The 25,997-nt window shown below is 38.0% G+C and overlaps 2 protein-coding genes across 2 annotated transcripts in view; one reads left to right on the top strand and one right to left on the bottom strand.

The window, feature by feature from the left end:
- The window catches only part of hhat (hedgehog acyltransferase), a 196,191-nt gene extending 190,806 nt beyond the window's left edge, over positions 1-5,385 (top strand). Inside the window, exon 10 of the mRNA XM_048601411.1 lies at positions 1,704-5,385. Coding sequence (XP_048457368.1) covers positions 1,704-1,789 — 86 coding nt within the window. The 3' untranslated portion in view covers positions 1,790-5,385. The remainder of the gene's footprint in view (positions 1-1,703) is intronic.
- Positions 5,386-8,671: 3,286 nt separating this feature from the next.
- The window catches only part of kcnh1a (potassium voltage-gated channel, subfamily H (eag-related), member 1a), a 229,257-nt gene continuing 211,931 nt past the window's right edge, over positions 8,672-25,997 (bottom strand). Inside the window, exon 11 of the mRNA XM_048601104.1 lies at positions 8,672-9,517. Within this exon, the coding sequence (XP_048457061.1) occupies positions 8,672-9,517 (846 nt within the window). The remainder of the gene's footprint in view (positions 9,518-25,997) is intronic.

The raw sequence follows: 25,997 nt of genomic DNA, 5'->3' as shown, positions 1-25,997 counted from the left end.
AATCCCCCACAATTATTGCAGTGACTTTTTTACAAGCCCACATTATTAGTTCATTTACACTCTGTCCTACGAAGTGGTTGTCATGCTGAGGGCCTATAAAGTACCGAGACAAATGCTTTAATTCATTTTATTTCTTGTCCAAGCTGATTCTATATCTTGATCTTCAGAATGAAGATAATTTATCATTGCTGTACTGAATATCCTTTATTTACAGAGCTATCCCTGCCTTTTCCTTTTTCCCAGATATTTCAACATGTCCAATACTGTTGAGGTTTTAGCTCCCAATCATGGTCACTTGTGACCAGGTCTCTGTGATGGCTATCATATCATCATAATTTACTATTAGTTGTGAAAACAACTTTTTCATCTTGTTACAAGGGCTGCGTGTATACAGATAAAGAGCATTTAATTCTGTCCTTTTGCTATATTTCCCTATTCAGACCTTATTTGCCGAGGTGCTGTTATGTTTGTATATTCTGTCCCTTCCTCTAACCTGCACTATTGTCTTGTCCTTTCTCTTTAACTTTCCAAATTTTTCTTCATGTTAATTTTTCCCCTTCCCCTCCCCTTAAAGGGTTGCTTTAAAACCCTCTGTGCAGCTCTAGTTAAACAGTTCACCAGGACACTGATCTCAGCATGGTTCAAGTGCAGGCCACCCCAATAGTATGCGTCCCTCTTTCCCAGTACTCATGTCAGTGCTCCATGAATCAGACCTTTTTGTCCCATACCAATCTTTCAAGCCACTCATTCAACTTTCTGATATTGTCCATGCTGTACCAGTTTGCTCATGGCTCAGGTAGCATTTCAGAGATCATTACCCTTGTGATTCTGCTTCTATTTAAATTTCGCCCATAGTTGCCAATACTCCCTTAATATATCCTCTTTTTAGTCCTACCTGTGTCATTGGTACCCACATGACCATTCCAACTGAATATTTTGCCTCTCACTTACAAATTCCTCTCCAGCCCTGAGGCAATCTCCTTTTACGTGGCACCGGGCAGGCAACACAGCCTTTGACACTCAGTTTTTGTTGCAGAGAACAGTATATATCTCGCAACCATGCTGTCTCCTACGATAACTATATTCCTTTTTACTCCTGCCACTTGACTGCCCTATGGTGTGTGGATAATTTACTCATCATCTTTGCAATCCCTACTGTCATCCAAACAAGCTGAAAGATTGTTAAAGGTATTGGATAATTGCAAAGGCTGAGGCTGTCAATTTCACCTTGTCCCTGACCACAGACCAATCTGAAGAGCCTAGCCTAGGTATGATTACCTCCTGAAACAAGTTGCCCAGATAAGTTTACACTTAGAGATTGGACTTCAGCTCATCAAGTCTGAGCCACAGTTCCTTTTCCTCTTCAAAATAAAAACAGCTTCCCTAATGTTTCTCTGCTCTTGTTCAAAATGGTGTCACGGCATCCTTTACTTCCAGCTAAGTGCAGACTATGTCATCTGAAAATCAGCATCTCTGACAGTTTAGCACTCCATTAATATTGTATTTTGCGCTTATAGAATGGATATTGAAGCCAAAACCTGCTATATCAGAAGCACATTGCAGTTGGTGATGGAATTCAGTATAAAATCTAATTAAGTATGCCAAATAAATTTTATATTAATTAAACTGTGAGCAATATCTAAGGACAGGAGATCCATGCATGATCCTTGTAATCAGCACTGATTATTATTTTTGTTTTGCAGGTTGGCCATGGATACCTGTGGCAGTTCTGGCATATTTCTACTGCTATGCCCAAGTAGGAATTGAATATGACCGAGTCAAAAATTAAATCTTCTGTTAACTGTGCTGTATTTTGTTACTCGTATAAATATTGATGGTGTTAAAAAAGAAACATGCTGTCAAATCTTTTCATCAACATTCATCAGGACAGAATCATGAGAATACCAACTCTCAAGGGCAACAGTTTATTACCTCTACCAATCAGAGTCCACTTGCCAGCAACTCAGCATCGCATGAGGTATAAATTGTTGCTCCATTTTACGGCACTGCTCAAGTTCTGTACTGTCAAGCAAGTAAAAATACTGGACTTCTAAAAATCTCCTTATTAGTTTAAATTTAAAATGCAAAACAATTTTTCTTAACTTGGATTCCTTTTGGCTGCATTGTCATCTTCGAATTTACTATCTGAGTAAATTTAATATGTGTCTCCTGCAATGCATAAGATTTGGGGAGAGAAATTCACTGGAAATGGAGCTACATCAGTTTCCTTGGCGGGGGAAGGGAAGTTTGCAGTGGATACCATCCATGACATTCTTTATTGATAATAAAGGAGAATGTGGTCAGGTTTTTGGCACTGCTTGCTTCCAGACAATCAAGTAATCGTGCAGCATTTCTGTGCAAACAAATTTGTCTCCCTTGGTGTATGTGAATTATACTGCAAAAAAAATAGTGGGGTGGGTTAGCTCTGTTGGCTGGATGGTTGAATGGCAATGCAGAGTAACACCAATGACATGGGTTCAACTGCTGCACCGTCTGAGTTTACCATGAAAAACTCTCTTTCTCAACCTCTCCCTGGCCTGAGGTGTGGTAACTGTCAGGTTAAACCACCACCAGTTGGCTCTCTCTGGGAGAGCAGCCCTATGATCCGTAGGACTATAGTGACTTTATTAGCACTCATTGGCATAACTTTTTTAAAAGCACATTGAAATTACCTGTTATTTAAATCCTTTTGGTGTCAATTAGTCAAATTAATGCAAATATATGAAATTCCCGTACCTAATATTTTACCAAAGTCTTGTCTCCTAATTTAATAGTGTTATAAAAGGCAGACAGACTGTTCAAAACACTTATTCCACGTATATATTTGAGTGATTCCCACCAAGCAAATTTTTGTACTTGCTACATGCTACAGGCTAATTTACAAAATTCAATTAGGATTCAGTGTCTGTTTTACTAACTGAGATTAATGCAGATTAGCTGATAAATTAAATCTGGTTACCTAATACCAAAGAAGATTTGAGGGGTCATATTAAATGAAAAAAAAACTGTTTATCTATAGGAATTAACCTGAACTAGATTGCGATGCAAAGCTGAAACATTGCATCATCAGTGATAGCAGGTCAAGGAGTGCATTGGCTAGACATTCACCAGCAGTTTACCTTCTTCCATATCTGTGCTTACATTTGAGTGCTTACATCACAATAGAAAAAGCACACATTCTAATGAACTAAATTTAACTGAATCACGGCAAGCTGTTACATTACATTTGATAATACAAGGATAGTTCTACCAACAAGGTAAATTTATATCAGAAATGAAAATAATATTGATCTTAATTGCAATCACGTCTTCTTTGTTTCAATAACCTCTACCTTTACATTTTGTGTCCCCTGTCTCCATAGTCATTGAAATTACGTATATGTAATCTATGCATGGTCAAACATTAGACATACATTCTTCTATCTTGAGTGTGGGTAACCAAGTCCTTGTCTTGATCACCCACACCATTATCCTTCAGTGCATTTACTCCAATCTTCAGCCCAGTGGATTTTCCCTTGCATGAGTTGACTTCTACTGAATTACATTTAGCCAAATCATCATCAGCAATGGAACCTTCTGTTACCCCTCATCACTACATTTGGAGTCATCAAGGATCACACCCTTGAGGTCAACTTCCACATGTTTACTTGTGACACCCAGCTTCATCTCCACACAGCCTCCATGTTTTCTGTGTTGTTAGACTTCTTGTCCAACAACCAGTCTTCGACACAGTTTCCATCAACTAAATCTTGGAAAGATAGAAGGCTTGTCCTCTGCCACAGCTACAAAATTATAACCATGGCAATATTTATTCCACCTCTTCTTAAGTTGAATCGGACTATGCATAACCTTGCAGTCCTATTCCACTTAGGTTGGACTGCCAATGCAAGACTTTCCTGTGTCAAAGACCACCTACTTCTAACGCTGAGCAGGATTTTCCAGATCGTATAATTTCCCACCTTGCCATCCAGAGTCAGTGGGGAATGCAGCCTGAATTCAACGTTCTGAGAAGGTTAATTTACTGGAGGTGGGACATCAAAGCTGAGGCGAGGTGGATGTGGTCCAGAGGCAGCCCCACCAGTAAATCTGCTGGCAGGGCAAGTAATGTTCTGCCCATTGTCCACCTCAAACCATTTGCTACTGGAACCCTTATCTCTGCTTTGAACCTCACAACAAAAGCACAATGAGAAATGTAAACAAATTGTTTTTGTTAATTATGTAGGCAGGAAATGCAATAAAGGAAGAGAGGCATGCTGGGGATGAAATGAAGGAATTTACCAAGTCATAACTATGAAGACAGGCCAATGAATGGGAAGGAGAATTGTCATCTGGAGAATAATGTGGGACTATAGAATAAAAAGGAACAGGAACAAAAGTCATAGATAAACCTGTTCATATTAAAAGAACATTAAAATATGACTGACAAATCTTATTTCTCCAAATCAGCTGCTTCTGCATGTGTATTTCCTCTCTTGATCCCTCACTTTTCTGTACTGTCTTTTGGCATTGATTTCATCCCAGACTTAAAGTTTAAACAAATTTTGTGATTCTAATTTAACCATAAATTTAACAGTGCCCCTTGTTGGTTGTTTAGAAAACCTTTATTTTTTTCAGCAGAATTATAGACTGCTTGAACAATTTCTCCATGAAAAAGTGTTAATCCTCTTTGTGTACACTGAGTAGATATTGTTCTGCCAGTAATGGTTACTAGTTTGCATTGGTCCATTGGATAGCTATGGCTTTAAATAGTTCTGAATATTCTTCTTCTGATTATTCTTAGTAATTTCTCACAATTCATTTGACTTTTTGTTGTATTCATACTTTTTTTAAAGAATATAGTTTTAGTCTAACTAAGGTTGAGCCATCTTTGGATGCTGTAAGTTTTATTTTGCATATAACCTGTCACAATTTATCTTACCTCAAACCTCAAAAAAATTCGAATTCATTCTAATTATATTGTGACATTATAATGTCCTGTATAGGTCCTATTATGATCTTTCTCAGATCAACTGATTAGTGTTAAATTTCCATTAGTTGTGCTGATCCTTGCAATTGCCTAGAAATTGACTGCCAAACAATGCTTGCTGTTGTAGGGCTTTTAATTGCTTCAGAATGATGTTTCTGTCTTTTTTTAGTGGACTAAATAAGGTTCCCAAGATGAAGACAGTATTTTTTATATGTCAGTGTTAACTAATGAATAACATGAGAACCATATCACGCAGCATATTGTTTCAAAAATGAAATTAAAAAAGGAGGGAAAATGTGACTATTTAATAAGCAGACAATCACTGATCTCATTGATTTATACACAAATCCAAAAGCTTAAGTATGTATAAAATATTCTTTATTGTTATAAATAAAGTTTACATGTCTTTACAAATCAAATAATTTGTGCTTCATGTTTCTTTTTTGTTACAGGAATATATTAATATATATGATGTGCATAAATTATTTTTAATTGATTTTCGGTAAATGTTGCAAAACTGGTACATATGCTACTACTGGCAGCTTTTCTTGCTGACCACAAAAATAGTTCAGTACTTTTGCCATGCTCACAGGAGTATGTGCATAATTACACTAGTGATAAAATTAAAGTAGTAGACTTGAATCAATATTGTAGGTTATCTGGTGCTTCTTTGATTTGGGAAGAAAATAAGTGAAGCACATTCCTACAGGACCCTATTTTAATGCACTTTGCAGGTTCATGCAAAAAGCCCCTACAAATAAGGAAATTCAAAAGAGGTTTTTCTTAAATATCACAATTTTCACCAGTTATTTGTAACAATGTTACGAACCTGGTTTCATCTTTAAATTGATATTTTCCCCAAAGTTCAGAAGGTTTCACTCTTTAAGGAAAAGACTTGTTCAGCAACCTAATCCACAACTTGTAACTACTCTACACAGAATTAATCAGCCTCTGAGAGTTTAATTCAAACACCCTATACATCAAATTCCTTTATGTGCATCGTCCATTGAGTTGCTAACCAGAATTTACATCGCATATTGTTAGACTTGTGTCAGTCTTCAATATGGATTACCAGCAGCAAGATTAATGCACAATTAGAAAAGTCTTATCAATTTATTTCATTGTCTAGCTTGTTTTAAGAAAATTAGTTACCTATTGTTCTTTGGAAATCACAGTTTTTAATAATGATTTCAGCTATCTGAAGTAATTTGAACGGAATTGTAAAAAAATACATATTAGAAATGATTTAAAACTTACAAAAAAATTGAACCATTTCTTCTAAGTACCTCTTATGCAGACCACACATATTGCATGGTACCATCAGCTAATTCAGTCTAGATTGATTAACAAAGGCTACTGTAGAAAAATTACATGGAAATAATTGTAGATATTTGAAAAAGACTTTAGAATAATTTAGGTTACTAGTTAATGACAATGAATTAAACCACTCATTTTCACTGACCAATGTAAACATCATTCCCTGTTTAAGACTGAATTCTTGGAGCCTGCCTAATAATAGCCTTTCAGTATTCTACGCATACAATATTGTTAACTGTGGTTCCCTGGAAAGAATTATATTTTGGGCAAACAACTTTGTATAACAGCAATGGTAGAAACTTTTACATCATTAAACCATTTAGTGAAAGACCAAACTGAAACTGAAATTTAAATTGTTGATTATAACATTCAGAAAAGCTGCCATTACAAACTTATATTGTTACCATCCTTTTTTTAAAGTAAGCTTCCTCTATGTTGAGGTATGTTACAATGTTGTTTCTATTAAAATGTTTTCTTTGAGCTGTTAATTCAGTGGATGCTCTGTTGGTCTTGAACTGTTTAACTCTCTTCTGTCTGCAGGTATCAAATCGGCACTGATTATGTTGCACTTGACATCTGTCTTATGCTGCTACTGAATGAGTTCTCCACATTTGATCTTTTACTGTCAGAGCAGCTACTGTTTACATTCATGTTTATAGTGGAATAAAATGCGTACCAATTTCATCCCATTTCACTTTTATCTTGTGTGATCAGTGGAATCATGCAGTGATGTCAAAATATGTACATCCTCTGGCATCTTTTAAATATATATACACGCAGCCATTTTTCAGCTGCCTTTATTACTGTATATTAAGTTTGGATTCTAGGAAAGTGCATCCATAAGTTGAGTACTGACATTTGTACTGTTGGATAAAAGCTAGTCGTGTCAGTGATGTCCAAATCTTGAGAATGAATTGAAAATAAAAATCTGCCTCTTTTAGCTCAACAGCAGATTAGTAGATAAACAAGAAAAAAATGGCGCTTTGAGTCTGTCACTGAAAGAAAGAAGGCTGATTTAGTGACATGAAGATAAAAATTGGCCTACAGATGTAAGTCTTTCAGAATTCAGCTTGGAAATCAATTAAGTGTTTCAAGTAGTTGTAGCACAACTACAACAGAAGAAATAATCCAGGATTTCCACTCCTGATCAGTAACTGCTATGCAAAATGTGTGTGTGTGTGTGTGTGTGTTGGGGGCAATCAGTGAAGATAAATTGAACTCAGTTTTGATACTCCTCTTAAGAGATTGTTGATACTAACTGTGTAGAGTCACTTATGAAAAATAACCACTTTGGGCAAGATACAGGAGGAAATGCAGAATGTATAGAGTCATACATCACGGAAACAGACCCATCAGTCCAACCAGTCCATGCTGGCCATAATCTCAAACTAAACTAGTCCCAACTGCCTGCGCTTGGTCTATATCCTCCCAAACATTTCTTATTCATGTACTTATCTAAATGTCTTTTAAACGTTGTAATTGTACCCACGTCCACCACTTTCTCTGGAAGTCGCACAATGGCACGACATAATTTAGTGGCTTTAAAGTGGGAATGAGCAATTTTAGAAAAAACGCAACTAAGGTGTGAGGAGACTGCAGGCAGAAACAGCAGGAAAGGGAACATAAACAACTGACAGCCCTTTTATGTTCTAAAATTGCAATTAATTTTTATCTTTGAAATTTCTGCCCCCAAAATCTTTTCTTAAAAAGTGTGCTGTTGATTTGAATTGCTTTAACAAAGCAGAGGTTAGCATGAACAAGAAGCAGGTCCAAATTCAGTTAAAAGCTGCAAAGCAGCAACATTGATATTGGTCTTCAGCTGTAACTTTCCTGTAATTAATAAATAAACAAACTTATCTTGATGTTCTGGGGGAAAAAAGCTACATGGAGCATAATGAAGTGATATGTTTTGTGTATAATCTAGAAAAAAAATGGTAAATATTGAGTCGAAAGAAATACAGTACAGATCTGTAAAATCTCCTAGAAGTTCCTTTGGTTACCCCAATTAAATAGAGAAGCTATGCAGACATTATGCTACAAAATAAAGAATCTTAAATTATCAATTTTTTCAGCAATTATCTCCATGAAATGTCATAATAAGCCTGCATGCAAAGATATTTATAGAATAATTGTTCATAATTTTATGTCATTTAAATTAATCAAAATATGCAATGTAGAAAATCAGTAAAAACAAAAGGAGTGTTCTTTAGTTGTCATTCTGTCAATGAGGTGCACATATATTTATGCATCCCTCTGAGAAATCAGAAAACGAGCAAGATCATGTCCCATCATTTCAGCACTCTGGACAGCTCATCTCTAAAGTAGATGTTTAGCAAATGACACCTGAATTTTTCCATGTTAGATTTTTGTCACTTAAAGGCTGTTCAGCTAGAACTGTTGGTCTTCCTTATCAGATTCTGGGGTTGTTGGTCTTGATATTTCAAATATTTCCTGTGGCGAATTTGAGGATCTTGCATTCAATATCCTCAGTATTTCTGAAAGTTGTTTTTCAATGTTGGTGATCTTGTTATTCAGGGACTTGATGTCCTGTTTCAGCTCACTTTTTACTTCCAAAATGGTTGCTTGAAGGGTTTGTTCAGGAATTGGATAAAAAGTGTGCTTTGCCTCCGTCTGCACAGGGCTTCGGTCCTGAGGGCTCCGTGTTTCTCCTGCGTTGTCTAATCTCAGATCGCTCTTTGTGATACCGCTATCACATGAATCTGTTTTTCTCAGAGACATCTCTTCGCGTGTTTTAGTTCTTTCTGGTAAAGTCTCCATCGATTCTGCCTTTGATACTTTATTCCAGTCTTCTGCTTTAGAAGCAGAATCTTTAAATTTTGACCAGCCCTTTCGCTTACCGGATTCACCAGATTGTCTAGCAGCTGCAAATTGCTCAGATGTTGGAGCCTGCAGTTTATCCTGGTCTGATGTCTCTGATGTCGAGGCTCTAACCACTTGTGAAGGGACTGGAGTTGCTGGACTTTCAGTTACTGTAACCACGCTGGTTGTTGCTGCAGCATTTGTTACATGGCCATCTAACTGTGCAATGCCTTTCTCTATATCATTAGCATCCTTCAATCTTTCTGCTGCTAAACGAGCCTCCTTCTGTTGTCTGAACCTTTGGAAAAGTCTGCGTACAGGATGGTCAGGAGGCAGGTTTAATGGAGCCTCATTCTTTCTCCGCATTCTTTCTTCTTCTTCACGCTTCACATCACTGATCTTCCTGAACACAATCTACATAAATGAAAGGATGAAAAATTAGAGTTTAATAATTCAGTCATAATGTGTTACAAATACATGTTTCTTCAGTCACATGGTCAATGGTTAAATCTACATTATTTCTGCCAAGCAACTATATAACAAGTTATTTTGCTTCTGTTGACTAACACACAGCACAGTGACATAAAGTCATAGCAGTATAAATTACAGCACTCCATTGTGATGCAATTATCACCCATGTCTCTTGCTTATGCACCTATAAAACAAAACTATTTTTTTTAAAAGTGGCTATCCCTTTGGCCATCAGTCTGAAACAGATAGAACTCTTAAACTGTTCTCAAATAAAGTCCTGCTTTATTTTTAAAAGGTAACATCCTAATTTAAATGTAATCAAAAATGTTGAACTGTGGTTCAAGGCCACATAAAGTTATTTTACTGAGTACTTAACAGTCTCTATCTATTTTCAAAAGGTTTTGTTTAAGTCTGAATAATTCTTTAAAAATTACTGTGCAAATTGTTGGTTCACTGAAGAATAATAGTTTGTCTGTGATTTCAGACAAAAGCTCAAACAGACAATTAGTACATTCAAAGTAAGTTTTAGTTGTGCACCAAGATCAATCAAACAATTGCATTTTTTTAAATTAATGATTTTATTTAAAGTTCTGGAGTCTGTCCTCACATCTAGGAAGAGTTTGATATTTGTCACTGCATATAATTTCTTAATAATTTCAGAAGCTAAATGATAGAAGCCTAAAGATGATGCAGGAAAAGAGAGGCTTGGGTTCTCATACATCTTTTGACTGTGGTTAGACAAAGTGATAAAGCTGTTAAAAATCTCACAGGACCTATTGCTATCTCTGCTATTCAGTCTGGACTCTGAGGTAAACGTATCAAAGTATCCACATACAGAATACTATTTACAATAAATCAACGTGGCATATACAAAAAAATAGAGGCCAGGTGACTGTAGCATCACACACAAACCAAATAAATACATCATTGATTTACTGTACCTTTAACATGAATCCAAAACTATCCAATCTATTCACTGACCACTGAACAACAAAATGAAATCGTACCATCCAACCGTACAGGTACCATATATACAATCTTCACATTGCTTAGGCCTCAGTCTTACGATCTCTTACACCATTTTTTTTGTTCATCTGGCCTTCCTTATCATGTCCAAGTATCAACAATCTTTCTGTTGCAAGTAAAAATAGGCACTTCTCAAAGGCTGTAAATGCTATCGTACAGTTCCCCAGGAGATCATGACACTTCCTTATGGATTTACCACATCCCAACAGTGGATACTGGTATTTCATTTACTTCACTGGCACCAGCTGTGTGTCTAATATTTATTCTTCTCTGGCTAGTGGGGTCCTATTAAATCTTCCCTAATATAATTACCTAATACCATATACTTATCTTTATAGCCTAATTTGTCCCATCTTACATGTACCAACACCTTTAGATTTATAAGTAGAGGAACAGGGCAGAATCTTTTCTTCTGAGTCCTGGGTACTGACTCTGATGCAATTTCTATGGGAAAATGACAATGGCCAGGGAGCACACTCATTGTCCAATTAAATAGATTCAGTAATAACTTTGAATATATATTTGAGTAAGAATAAAATTGTAGAACTATGTAGAAGAATCAGGAAATTAAACTAATTGGTTTGCTGCTTCAATGACTCAGCACAGGCTTAATAAACCAAGTGTCTTTCTGTTGAACTATCCAGCGGTTTTAAAGGAATTATATTGCACTTCTTTTGGTTTATATTATTAGATAATAATTTGCTATGCTTCATTCAAATGATGATACTCAAAATGCCCAGTTAGTGAAGTACCAGTTAATGAAGTAACCTTGAAATCAGTTCATCAAGTTCCTCAGAACATCTGGCAAGAACTATTCATTTCGATAAGCTTCAGACATATTTATGTCTGATTAAACTGCAATTTCAGGTGCAATTAAACTTTTCCAATGCCTAGAGCTGACAGCAAACATTGATGAGGTACATATTTAACTCCCACAAGCTTCCTATGACTAATAAGGAATGAGAAGGTTTGACCCATGCAACCTTCTTCTTTTCCTGTTAATTAAAGTACATTGTAAAAGTGACAAACATTTAAAATATACACCTTCATTCTTCTTATTGAGCTATGGAGCTGTAGAAGTATATTTAGAGCAATATATTACAGAAACAAATACCTTGTGCTGTAGGACTGGATTAGGAAAACCAGATTTAAGCCACAGGCATATCAATCAGCCAGAGATCCAAAACTCAACATTAGAAATGGTAATGATGCCTACATATGATGAATGATGGTGTACATTTTAAACTAACAGTGGGGACTTGGAAGAATGGGTTTTATTACTTGGAATTTTATAATTCGGATATAAGCATCAGTCATTCGAAAGATGCCATAAATACAATTGTACTTTTTCACACTATGTCCCATTCAAATTGCATAAAATTATATTCCCCAAGTAGAATAATTCCTAAACAAATATTTTATTGCAAAATAATATAAATTCAGTTCTCAAAAGTTAATTAAAGCTTGAACAGCAAAATCAAAACATAAAATAGCTGCTTCCTTTTTTTCACATTTACTTGTCACTAAAGTAGAAACAAGATGTAATATGATCATAAATAAGTGGAATGAAAATGAAGGGAACTGAGTGTTACTTTCGATATATTTCAATATCAGCAGAACTTAATTACCAGATCTATAATTTTCACAGTTCCTCAGGAGATCAATGCATGTGTAGCTTTAAAACATATTTTAAGTTGCTGGAATAAAATATATTCCTTGTCTTATTAAATGGATCTGCTTTTCTTTTAATTCTCTCGTATGAAATTGGAATCATTGGCAAGGCCAGCATTTGTTGCCTCTTCCTACTTGCTGTTGAGCTGACTGGCTTGCTAGCCGCTTCAGAGGGCATTTAGGTGTCTATAGCATCGCTGTAAATCATATATAAGACTGGTTAAAGATGGCAGACTTCTTTCTCTCAAGAAGATTAGTGAACCAGATGTTTTTATTTACAATTGTTGACAATCATAGTAACCATTTCTGAGTCTAGGTTTCAATTCCAGATTTTGCTAATTTAAATTGCACCAGCTGCCAAGGCAGGATCTTAATCCCTCTCCCACCTTTCCAGTGACAGCTTCTGGATTACTCCAGTGACGTTATCACAAAGCCACCATCTTCCCAGACAGTAGTTGTTCATATAAGCTAAATTCTGCTTAAATCTAGAATACTGTTCATTAATGTTTTTTTTATTCGCTCATGAGACAAGGAATCACTGGCTAGGCCAGCATTACTGCCCCTCCCTAATTGCCCAGAGGGCAGTTTAGAGTCAACTACATTGCTGACGATGGAGACACATATTGGCCAGACCATTACATGTCATGTAAATCAGTGACTGCTTTATTGCAGTTCTGGTCTTGCTGGAGTGCATTTCAGTTCAAATTCTATATGAAGAGAATTCATGTCATGGCACATGTGACACTTTAGTGCTGGTAGTTAGAGATAGAGGCCTTTGTTATGGTTTCTGGATCAAGCTCTTGTTTTCACTTTGAGATCCATCAATGATATACTCTGCAGTTATGGAATAATGATAATAGCACAACTTACTATCTCTCCTGACATTAACTCAATTCTCTACTGATGTTACCACAACCATTCTGATACAGACCTTTCCTAATACACAGGAGACTCTTTCTGCTGCAATGTGCCAGAGGGAAATTGGGAAGAAGAGATAGAAAAAGAACAGAAGAAACAAAAAGAAGTGAAAGAGAAAAAATAAAAAAGAATGGGAATCAAATTAGACCTTCTGCCTTAGGCTTCACAGTATTACACTCACAATATCCTGAAATTATACATAATGGTGACAGCTTTGTTTGTTAATTGACTCTCCAACTTCCTGTTGAAACAAATCTTGTTCCACATACTGGTTGACTACAGAAAAAAACTTAACACAACAGAAGCATTCTAAATTAAAAAAAAATTCAAACAACACAGGCAAAATATCTAAGTCATACACACATATATTAAAGTATCTGGATTTGCTTCTTTCTACTCAACTTCATGTGAAAACCCCATGCCTACTCCTGGTTTCTATGGCCCCAGTTTTTGTTCCCAGATTGGGTACATGGAGTAGGAGAAATCACAGCTCCATTAACAAACCTTTAAAAGTGGCTGCCCACACTCCCAATTTCAGCCTGCAGGTAGACTGGATTGGAAGTTGGACACAACAAAAAGAAATGAGCTGATGAGACTATTGGTTACAAGGCAGGCCAGAGGGAAAGCCTGCCTCAAGGTTCTAGCATTGTTCAAAAATTAAACTAAAAAAACTTTATGCCAGACCTTAGACCTGATATGCACACCACACCCCATCACCTTCATATCCCATCCATGCCAATTCATTCAACCAAAAGTCCTCTACCCATCTCCATTGGCCCCTCATATACATTATGCTACCCTATGCTTCTCCACCTATCCATTGTCCCTCATACCCATTTTTCAATATTGAGCCCCCTACACCCATGGCCTTTCATTGCATCTATACCAAATTATTGCCTATCGACAAGTATCCTTGCTCAAAACAGAACAACATAATTAGATTAGTTAAAGAATCTAAACTGTAGCTAACAGTTCATTATGAAAAGCATTGCCATTCATAAAATGCATTTCGACAGGTCTTGGTTCTTAGAGTCTTAACATGTCATGACAGTTCTTGATAGGTCTTCACACTTACTGACAGTTTGACACTTGTATACACTTCTTGACAGCTGACACATCTTGATATGACTTTTCTGAACGTATCTGTTCTTGATACTTCTTGACACATTAGGCACAATTATCTCCATTGTTGATAATTCTGAAGAGTACAACACCCCCAAACAGATCCCTGACTCCATATTCAAAGGATACATAAACCCTCTCTCCAGAAAGGTGCTGACTCCCATCCCTAAGGGCTCGAGGTGGCATTAGAATTTCCAATGTCTTCCAACATTTTTGCTGCAACAAAGAGGCTTTCTGTAGCAAAATTCTGGTCTTTATCTCCATTGTACCTCCTTTGATGACTCTATTTTTGATTCAGAACATCTCAACAGTCTTCCTATTTCTTTGGCAGGATCTTTCCTCTTCACACTGGACTGGATATCTAACCTATGTATAGAGTCATACAGACGGAAACAGACTCTTTGGTCCAGCATTTCCATACTGAACATAATCCCAAACTAAACTAGTCCCACCTGCCCGCTCCTGGCCCACTATCTCTCCAACCTTTCCTATCTATGTACTTATCCAAATGTCTTTTAAATGTTGTAATTGTACCCACATCCACTACTTCCTCAGGAAGTTCATTCCACATGTGAACCACCCTCCATGTAAAAAATTTGCCCCTCATGTCTTTTTGAAATCTCTTGCTTCTTGCCTTAAAAATGTGCCCTCTAGTCTTGAAATCCCTCATCCTAGGGAAAAGACAACTACCATTAACTCTATCTATACCCCTCACTATTTTATAAACCTCTATCTCAATCACCTTTATACCTCTCAATTACCTATGCTCAGTGAAGAAAGTCCCAGTCTATCCAACCTTTGTTTATAACTGAAACCTTCCATAGCCAGCAACACCCCGGTAAATCTCTTCTGAACCCTCTCCAGCTTAATAATATCCTTCCTGAAACTGTGTGACCAGAACTGGACACAATATTCCAGAAGAGACTTCACTAACATCCTGTACAAACTCAACATGACTTCCCAATTCCTATACTTAAAGGACTGTCCAATGAAGGCAAACGTGCCAACCACCTTTTTAACCATCCTGTCCATGTGACACAAACTTCAAAGAGTTATGCACCTGCACCCCTAGGTCCCTCTGTTCTACAACACTACCCAAGGCCCGACCATTAATTGTTTGTTGTACAAAAATGCAATACCTCACATTTATCCAGACTGAACTCCATCTGCCATTTTTCAGCCCATTGACCCATTCAATCAAGATCTCTTTATTATCTTAGAAAACTTTCTTCACCGTCTACTATGCCACCAATTTTGGTGTCGTCCTCAAATTTACTAACCATGCCTTCTATATTTTCATCCAAATCATTTATATAAATGACAAACAAAATAGGACCCAGAACCAATTCCTGTTGAACACTGCTGGTGACAGGCCTCCAGTCTGAAAAGCAACCCTCCACCACCACTCTCTGTCTCCTGCCGTTAAGCCAATTATGTATCCAATTGGCAAGCTCACCCTGAATCCCATGTGACCTAACTTTACTAATTAGTCTACCATGCCAAACCTTGTTTCTTATGTTTCTGCTATCATTTCCTTTCATGGTCGCAGAATGACTCTCTATTCAATTTCCACTCCTTCAGCCGTTGCACTCAATCAATCCACTGCCACTTACAATGATTCATTTGCACATTCACCTTCCTTCCCACCCCTTCTCTGCTTTCCCTCCACGATACGTCTTATCATTCTTTTCCTGATGTCTTTTGCAGCTCCCTTTTCACCAGCTGTCAGGGTGTAGTTGCAGCAAATGTAACATCCATTCCTTTGGATCTTGCCCCATCCATATCCAAGGTCCCAAAAGTTACTTCCATGTGAAACAGTCATATCACAGTACTATCTCTAACCAAGTCTACTGCGCCCAACTACTTACAATTCTGATGTCCCCAAACTCGAAAGACCAAATGTAATTCAGGTGAGTACTTTACAAAAGCTGTCCAGTATGCAACTGTAACCCTGACCCTTTACAATTCTCCACCTCAACAGCCCTCCCATTCCCACTCTGATCCCTCCTGTCTTTCATCTCCAACATTATTTCCAAAGTAATAGCTTGCTTGTCTATCCACGGGAATACTCTGCACTGAATGCTGACTTTAATAAATTCAGCTATGTATCCCCATTTTATTTGTATTAAGGACTGAGGATGGGTGAATCTGTCAGTATCTAGGGGAGGGGATACAGAAGAGGTGGTATAACCAAAACTCCATTAGAGTTGCTTTTGCTTTTAACTGTTCCTAAGTAAATGCAAACTGTGATTATAATGAATCCAAATGGTCTTGTTATGTCTAACATAAGACCCTCAACTGGCATTGTATAATATTTGTATGAATCCTACTGAATGAAAAGAAGGAAGCTAATTTATATCTCTACCCTTGAACATATTAGAACACTTAACAGGTTCTAATTTTAATTTATAAAATGTACTGTAAACTGGCTGCTAGGAGGTGAAGAAAAGGGGTTGATTATATTTTCCAGACCTGTATCTGGTAGGAAGGCAATATCTCTCTCCACCAAGGAATAATCATGATATTTTTAATATAGAACTCTAAAATTCACAATATGCATAAGGAGAACTCATTCTTCTCATAGGAATACATGTCTGTTAGCTCTCACAGAAAAGGATGAATAATTGAAACTATAAATAATGACCAATTTTAGCAACGTTACATGGCTATGTATAATTTTTCAGAAGTTTTTTTTTAAAAAATACATCCTATTGTTACCATAGCATCCATTTGTTCTATACATTGGACGAATGAGCATGGATGTGCCATAGCTTGGCATGGTGGGCATTAGGCCATGGAGGATGAGTGGGTGGCATAGCCTGGCATGTGCCTTATGAGGGCACACAGGAGTTGGCTACAAGGGCATAGCTTGGCATGGAGGGTAGGAGGAGCCACAGGGTGAATAGTGTGGCATGAGAGGCCATGACAGATGGGTGATGGGGCATAATTTATTATCTATATATGAGGGTGTGTGTCGGCTGGGTGAAAGGCCATACGATAGTATGGATGGAACATGAGGAGTGTGAGAGTTGCAGGGGGTGTTAGGGGTGAGGACGAGAGGGCCTTACTACTTTTATTACAGCCTGGATTAAGCCCCAAAGCACCAAGGTAGGCCATTTAAACAACCTGCCTCATCAGTCAGCCTTATGACTGCCTCCAAACTCTTTTCTGGATGGACTGACCCTATAGAATATGGTGGGCACATGTGCATTCGGTGTCTAGCCATTACTGAGGCTTGATGTCTAGCCAAACAATGGCATGCTAAGGAAGGAAAGTGGCCTGGGTTTTGGTGGAGAGGGGGCATGTAGTAGCACCAGGCAGTCGTCCGTAAGAAATGTCAATTGCCCTGCCTAAATATGTTTTGTTTTATATTCATGGCCGTCTTTCGGTTCAAGATCACTGACCTGACCTGGACTTCTTGGGGGACCCACTTCCATAAGCAATCTGGTTTACCTTATCTCACCAGACATCAGTGATCTTACTCAGACAGACAATCATTAAATTCAGGGACATATGGAGTCCACGTTCCTTCCTCCGTGGACCTCTGAAACTGCTGGCTTTGTGAAAGGAAAAGGCTGTGTTCCTTAACAGACTCTGCAGGCTTTCTCATGGAAGGCCATGGACCATCATATATCCAGACTCTAGTATAGAAAGTTGGTGTGAATTTTCAATATTTATACTTTCCAGTTTCCTTTGTTTAGTTTCATCTTCGATAGAATTTCATATAATTTACAGTAGAGAAACAGGCTATTCACCCCACTGGTCTGTGTTGGTTTCTAAACTCCACAGGAGCTTCTTCCCAATCCATAAACACAATTTCGCCTTATCAATATGTCCTTTGATTTCTTTCTCCCGTAGCTTACTCAGATTAAATACTGAAAGCACTTTTCACAGCAAAACAGACAAGTGATCTGTTACCTTAAAGTTGAAGTAAAGTACAGCTGTCAATGTTTATTAGATGTTAGATCTCTGACAATTACCTGCTAAAAGGAAAACGTTGTGTACCAATTAAATCCTTCTCATTTGATGGGATAACACACTGACTGAGAAAGATCTACATTTAACCCTTGATTATTTGCTAAGAAGAGCAAGCAGCTGATCCACTGAGATCAGGAAGGACACAATTCTATCCCCAGGCTGTATCGATCAGAGGGGCTCCAGGTTCAAAGGAAGTAAATGGCCAAGATTCCAGTCTTAATTGCTATCTACTAACCCTTCTGGAAGTGGATAAGTGGTAGACTTTGGGTGACGATAGGATTAACTGGGATGTGATGCCTCCCAAGGTGAACATTTTGCCATTCCGTGATCTGTCTAATAATGAATTGTCAAAGTACTGGAGGGTGACTGGCACTTATCGAACAATGGAATAGATTGTGCAAAGTCTTTCAGACCTTACCTATTTATATCAGTAAGGAGTCAATTACTTTAGAAGAGAGGGGAAGGGCAGATAATCAGCAAAAATCAGAAAGATGTAACTTACCAGCTAAAGCATTGTAGTGATTTTTTTTTGCAAGCCTAAGTACAGAGCAGCAGTACTGTCCTATTTTAATAGAACTATAGAATCTCTACAGTGTTGAAGCAGACCATTTGACCCATTAAGTCCACACTGATCCTCTGATTTCCCTACATTGTTTGCATTATTGAAGAAGCCTACTTTTAATTATTAAAAGTATGTTTAATGGCATTATTAGTGATACTCCTAACAACACAATAATTATGTCATTTTGTATCACTCAGGTAGGGCTTAAGTTTTTAAAATAATTAAAACATTGTTGCTAACTAATCTAATATGCATATTTGTAATTAATCATTCATTAACCTTCTAGTTTAAGTAAAAATAGATAATACATTTTCTCTATAATTACCTTACACTACTGAACATTGTAAACTTTAAAATCAATGACATTTTTCCTTCTGTTTCTATATGTAGCCTTACTGTAAAGGCAAAGTAAATTTGATAATAATTGTAAGATGCAAGATGTTTTCCGAGATGAATTGTTGTTGAGATGTCATTGTGATTGTCCTCATATTGCTCATTATCTAGTCTGTTCAAGCATCTATAAGGATTCAGCTAATTTTATGGAATCTATTGCTTTACTGTTTTTCTGATACTGTTAATCCTGTTCGTCAACAAGAAGCAGGAAAGTCCTCCTCATCGGGGAAACAATATGCAATTGAAACTGTGACTACAGATACCAAATGTCAAGGGAGCTAATGACATTTTGCCCAATAAAGTGCCGTTTATCACATTTGTAACCAAATAGAGCCATAGAATCATACGGCATGGAAACAGATCCTTCCATCCAACTAGTTCATACCGACTATGTTCCCAGACTAAACTAGTCTCGCCTGCCTGCATTTGGCCCATATCCCTCTAAACCTTTCCTATCCATTAACTTATCCAAATGTCTTTTAAATGTTGTAACTGTACCTGCATCCACCACTTTCTTTCGCAGTTCATTCCACACACAAACCACTCTCCATGTAAACTCATTGCCCCTCACGTCCTTTCTAAAACATCCTCCTCTCATCTTAAAAATATGCCCCTAGTTTTAAACAAACATCCTAGGGAAAAGACCCTTGCTAGTCACCTTATCTATGCCTCTCATGATTTTATAAACCTCTATAAGATCATCCCTCAACCTCCTATGCTCCAGGGAAAATCGTCCCAGCCTATTTTTATAACTCAAACTCTCCATTCCCAGTAACAATCCCTCTCCAATTTAATAATATCCTTCCTATATCAAGGCAACCAAAACTGCAGAAAGTCCTGCAGAAAATGCCTCACCAATATCCTGTATGATCTCAATATGATGTACCAACTCCTATAATCAAAGCAATGAGGACAAGCATGCTAAGTGCCTTTTTAACCAATCTGTCTACCTGTGATGCAAATTTCAAAGAATTATGTACCTGAACCACTAGATCTCTTGGTTCAACAACAATACCCAGGGCCCTACCATTAATTGTATAAGTCTGTAGAAATGACTGCATTTTGTAAAGTGCAGTGTGCTTTATAAATGAAAATTAAGCTCCTGCATAAAAAGTGTTTTTTAATGTTATTTTCCAATTAGGACAAACAAATTAATTTGCTATACACTGAACATAGTGAAAATCCTCAGAAAACCTTTGTTGTGCAGTTTTCTTTTAACATCCTTATCATTGCTTAGATAAAAATACTTGAAATCTGAAATATGGACAAACATTGCTAGAACTGATATTCATAAAAGAAAAATCGGTTACTATTTGAGAACTTACTTATACAACATATAACACAATAATGCATTTGAAGCAAAATGTTGGATGTAATGATTAATGGACAATGTGACGTTCACAGGTCTGGAAGTCTACATAGATATAAAAAAAAAGTTACGTTCTGTGCTAACTCAAAAGCACAATGTTTTTCGAAAGAGTTTTTCCAGTTTAGATTGCAGGTTTAGAAATCATTCGACAAGTGATGTGTAAAATCCAAATCAAGATTACAACTTACAATGCTTTTCATTTCAAATTGCAGCTTTTGAATGAGTTTCCAATAGAAGGTGCTACTGGTAAGGCTCCACTAAGAAAACTATGGATTTCTTCTAAATAGATACAAGGATCTAATTTCATTTCAAGGCCAATACCCACAGGTCAGGTGCAATTCCAGGTCCCAGCTACATATTGTCTGATACCTGACACAATGTTTAACAAGCTGACCAATTAGAAACAAGGGTGCTCCAATTAAGGGTGGCAGAGGTAGGGAATAGACAGTGTACAGCAGTAAGACAATCATAGCTTAAAAGTGAACCAGTAGCCATTATTGTGGTTGCACATTAGTGGGAAGCAGAAGCAGGAGGATAATAGCTGGTCAAAGGGATGAGCCCACTTTAAAGGGCAGCCTGGCGATTCAGTGACACCTCTCGATAGGCTCTTTTGGAGACTGTGATATGCCATTCTATTCCCAGAGAGCAGTAAGAGAAGGCAAGCTGGCTGTACCTCGCAGGTAAGGCTGGAGGCAATGAATGGTTGTAACGTGATGAAAAAGACCTGGGAAATGCGTTGCTAATATTTCACTAACCTTCCGTGGACTGACAAGATGAGTGCAGGCCCCCAGGCCTGCAGTCACATGGGTACACATGAGATAAGCAGCCTGAGGGTGTATAATGCCTTAGAACAGTCATGCATTAATGCATTACACAGCCATCGGCGAATCTCTCTCACATTAGGAATAGAAGTGCAGAGGGCATAATATCACATGTCAGTGCAGCTGCAAATAGTGAAGGTGGGCACTATGGTCCTAAATCTCTCCATCCTGACCTTGCACGCGAAAACAGCACATGATGCAAGAGAAAGAGCTCAATCAAATACAGGAGTGCCAAATTTCATCGATCTGACAGCCATGGAGGGAGGCAGGCCTTAACTTGGTCAGGATGGAAGCTCCGAGAGAAAATAAGTCATGGGAAAATGAGAATGTATGCCAAAAAGTTTGCAAAAAACCTAAAAATGCCACGAGATGGGAATGGAGCTCCCTCCTCCCTAGTTTCTTTCTAATGACTTGCTTCGGCTCTGCAGGACCAGCTGCTGACAGATTTGACTCTTTTATTCATTTCCACCTCCTTATGACTCCACAGGGACAGATGTGGAGTGGGAGTGAAGGCATGCCAGGGGAACATCTTTACTGACATCGGAGGAGAAGGAATAAGTAACCGATTAGACTATAAGATATAGAAGCATAAGTAGGCTACTTGGCCCATTAGTCTGCTCTGCCATTCAATGAGATCGTGCTGACCTGATCATACTCAACCCTACCTTCCCACCTTATTCCCCATTTGAAACTCTTATTGACTATAAATCTGTCTTGAATATTCTTAACAACCCAGTCTCAACAGTTCTCTGAAGTAAAACATTCCACAGATTCACTACCCTCTGAGGGAAAAATTTCCTCTTCAACTCTTTCTTAAATGGGTGACCCTTGACTTTGAGATTATGCCCTCTGGTCCTAGATTCTCCTACAGGGAAAAATAACCTTTCTGTATCCACGCTGTAAAACCCTGAAGAATCTTATATGTTTGAATAAGGTCTTCTCTGATTCTTCTAAATGCCAATTAAAACAAGCCCCAGTCAATCTCTCCTCATAAGAAATCTCTCCATACCCAGAATCAACCTCATGTATCTTCTCTGGACTTCCTCCAACGCTAGTACATTGTTCCTTAGATAAGGGGTCCAAAACTGCAGAGCATTCCAGCTGTGATCTGACTAGTCCCTTGTATAGTTATAGCAAAACCTTTCTAAATTTATACTCCATTTCTTTTGAAGTAAAGGCAGACATTACATTTGCCTTCCCTATTTTTCACTGAACCTGGATGTTAGCTTTTTGTAATTCATGTACAATGACATCCAAATCACTCTGTACTGTGGCTTTCTAAGTCTTTCCCTATTAAATAATATTCAGCTCCTCTATTCCTCCAGCCAAAGTGCATAACCTCTCATTTTCCCACATTATATTCCATCTACCATTTCTTTGCCCACCCTCCCAATCTATCTATATTCCTCTTCAGACTAATTGTGTCATCCTCACCACTTGCCTTTCATCCTATTTTTGTGTCATTTGCAATCTTGCCATAAGTGCATTCACCTTGCCCATCCAAGCCTTTAATATGTATTGCAAATAATTGTGGCACCAGCACTGAGCCCTTTGGTAATCCACTACTATAGGGTGCCATCCTGCAAGTGAGCCCCTTATCCCAATCACTTGTCTTGTAGTTGTTAGCCAACCTCTAACCATGCTAATATACTACCCCAACACCATGGGTTCTTATCTTATTAAAGAGGCTTATGTGCTGTTCCTATTCAAATGACTTGCAGAAATCTAAACCTGTTACGTCTATTGCTTCCCCCTTATCTACTCTGCTTGTTACCTCCTCAAAGACCTGTACAAAATGATTTTCCCTCCATGGAGCCATGGTGATTCTGCTTGACTGTACTGTGTGTTTCTAAAAGCTCTACAATCACATCCTTTACAATAGATGCTAACATTTTTGCAATGACAATTGTTAAGCCAAGTGTCCTACAGTTACAGATTTTTGTCTATTCCCCTTTTCAATAAGGGTTTTACATTAGCAAGTTTTCCATTCCTCTGAAACTTTTCCAGAATCTAAGGATTCTTAGAAGATTGAAACCAGTGCATCAACTACCTTTGTAGCTACTTCCTTTAAAATTCTTAGATGCATCCCATCAGGTCAAGGGAACTTATCGGCATTTTACCCCATTTGTTTCCCTACTACTTTGCTCTACTGATAGTTATTTTGTTTATTTCCCCCTCCCCACATCCCTTACTTTAGCCCCTTGATTATTTTGTAAATTTGGAATGCTACTACTGTCCTCTATTGTGAAGAATTGTACAAAGAATTTATTCAACTTCTCTGCCATTTCCTGGTTCTCCATTATTATTTCCTCAGCCTCTTCTCTTGGGCACCTACAGTCACTTTGGCCTCTCTCTTCCTTTGGCTCTTAAATGTCTCCCTTTATTCCTGAACTGTCTTCCTGGTAAACTCCTTTCCTAGTCAACGCCACCTATATCTGCCCCCATCTCAATGTAATTACCCTTGTTTATGTTTGGCATAGTTGTTTCTGACCCTACTTTCTCACTCTCAAACTGGATGTTAACCTCTACCATGCTATGGTCTCTGCTCCCTAGATGATCTTTCACATTCTGTGATCATTTATTAAACCTACCTCATTATAAACGGTTCTGCTATAACACGATAGTTGCGTTCCTGCACAACATTGTGTTATGAAAAATTGCACTATAGAAATAACAGGGCCAATGGGAAAAGTGGGGTTAGGGGCAGACCACCAAAAAATATTACTCAAAATTGCTTAAAAATCACTCAGAAGCCTAACACCAAGGATAGCACAGTTTGATTAAATGTTTAATTCGTAACTAATAATGAAATTAAAGTAAGTTTAACACCTTACCCTGAAAAGGTGTCAAGATGACTCGATGGGGAAGGAGGTTTTCGGAGACTCTTTCGGCGCTAACATTGCGCATGCTCAGCACAAAGCTCACAAAACAACGCAGACTCCTCCACTCACTGATGGAATCGCGTTATAATCAAAACAAATTTGTATTTTAGAAATAGCATTCCCCTATTTGTCAGTCACATTATAGTCAATTTGCGTGGCTGGAACACGCATTATAGCAGAACCGACTGTATTAATGTGGCTGCACTGTCACACCAGTCAAGACCACACTCCACCACTGCAGACACACAAACATCAGTAGGGCCTCATGTGAAATTAGAATGGGTAGCATGGGTGAACAGTGAGGGAGGAAGAGACAGAAAGAGCAGCAGGAAGACCCATGGTCAGGCATGCCCAGATTCACATCCTTAGGAGTCTCTTTCTCTCTCTCCCTCTCACACACATACACGCGCACACGAGTGTCCTTGACAAGTGGCGGGAGATCTATGCCCACACATGGCAGAGTTCCCTGAGGCAGTGTGGGGTCATGGACAGGGAATGCTAGAGTCTATTCATCATGTGTGCACCATTCTACCTCAGGGTTTTGAGCTCATGACATCCTCCATGTGTGACAGACTGGGATAACAATAACCCAAGCTGTTCCTTCCAGGTCCAGAACTTAAATTCTGAGGAAGAATCTCTTAAGACTTGCAACTCCACAGATGCTGCCAGACCTGCTGAGTTTCTTCAGCATTTGTTTCAGATTTCCAGCATGTACAGTATCCAAAGGAATATATTATATAAAGGATAGATCAGAGTACTTTATAGATGGTAGGAAGTTAAATATGTTGGATGTCAAAGAGACTTGAGGATTCAAGTGCCTGATCTTTAAAATGCCTCAAAGAGGTGCAGAAAATAATCAAGAAAGCTAATGGAATGCTGTCCTTTACATCTAGAAGACTGGAGCATAAGGATGCTGAAGTTATGTTGCAGCTATACAAAGCCCTGATTAGGCCCCACTTTGGGTATTGAGAGTAGATCTGGGCACAACACCTTAGGAAGGATATACTGGCCCTTAGTGGGTGTATAATGTCGGCTTATAAGAATGATACCTGCACTTCAAGGGTTACGTTGTGAGGAGAGTCTATACAAATTCGGCCTGCCTTGTCTAGAATTTTAAAAAGTTAAGGGGTGATCTGATCGCAGTCTTCAAGATATTAACAGGAAAAGACAGGGTAGATAAAAACAAACCATTCCCACCAGGAGGAATTGTCTGAAAAATTAGGGCTAGGCTGTTCAGGAGAGATACTAGGAAGCACTTCTACACACAAAGGGTGGTAGACTTTGGAATTCTCTTCCAAAATTGGCAGTTGATGCTAATCGGTTGTTAATTTTAAAACTGAGATAGGTAATTTTTTGTTATATATATTACAAACTCATTGCAATTTGGCATCTTTCATTTGAACAGTATGTTTTGCAGAAATTTATTTTTTGGATTTCTGGCATGAATTTTGCAACGATGCCAAGTACTGAAGCAGTTGATAGTGGTGTTAAGGTAGGATCTTGTAGCTCATTGTCAATAAAATAGGTTGTCCTTCAATTTCAAATTGTTTACGATGTTTTTCTGAAGCCCTCAAACATCTCACCCCATGACCACCAAACAATTGCATGATGCAAACTATTCAATTCTGTCATTACTACAGTGATAATCTGAAATCTTCTCACTCATTAATCTCACTCCCTG

The sequence above is a fragment of the Rhincodon typus genome, chromosome 9 (genome assembly GCF_021869965.1).
Source record: "Rhincodon typus isolate 14 chromosome 9, sRhiTyp1.1, whole genome shotgun sequence".
In the NCBI taxonomy this organism is placed as follows: Eukaryota; Metazoa; Chordata; class Chondrichthyes; order Orectolobiformes; family Rhincodontidae; genus Rhincodon; species Rhincodon typus.
The sequence above is the reverse complement of the archived record's forward strand: the minus strand, read 5'-3'. Positions and strand labels throughout refer to the sequence as shown.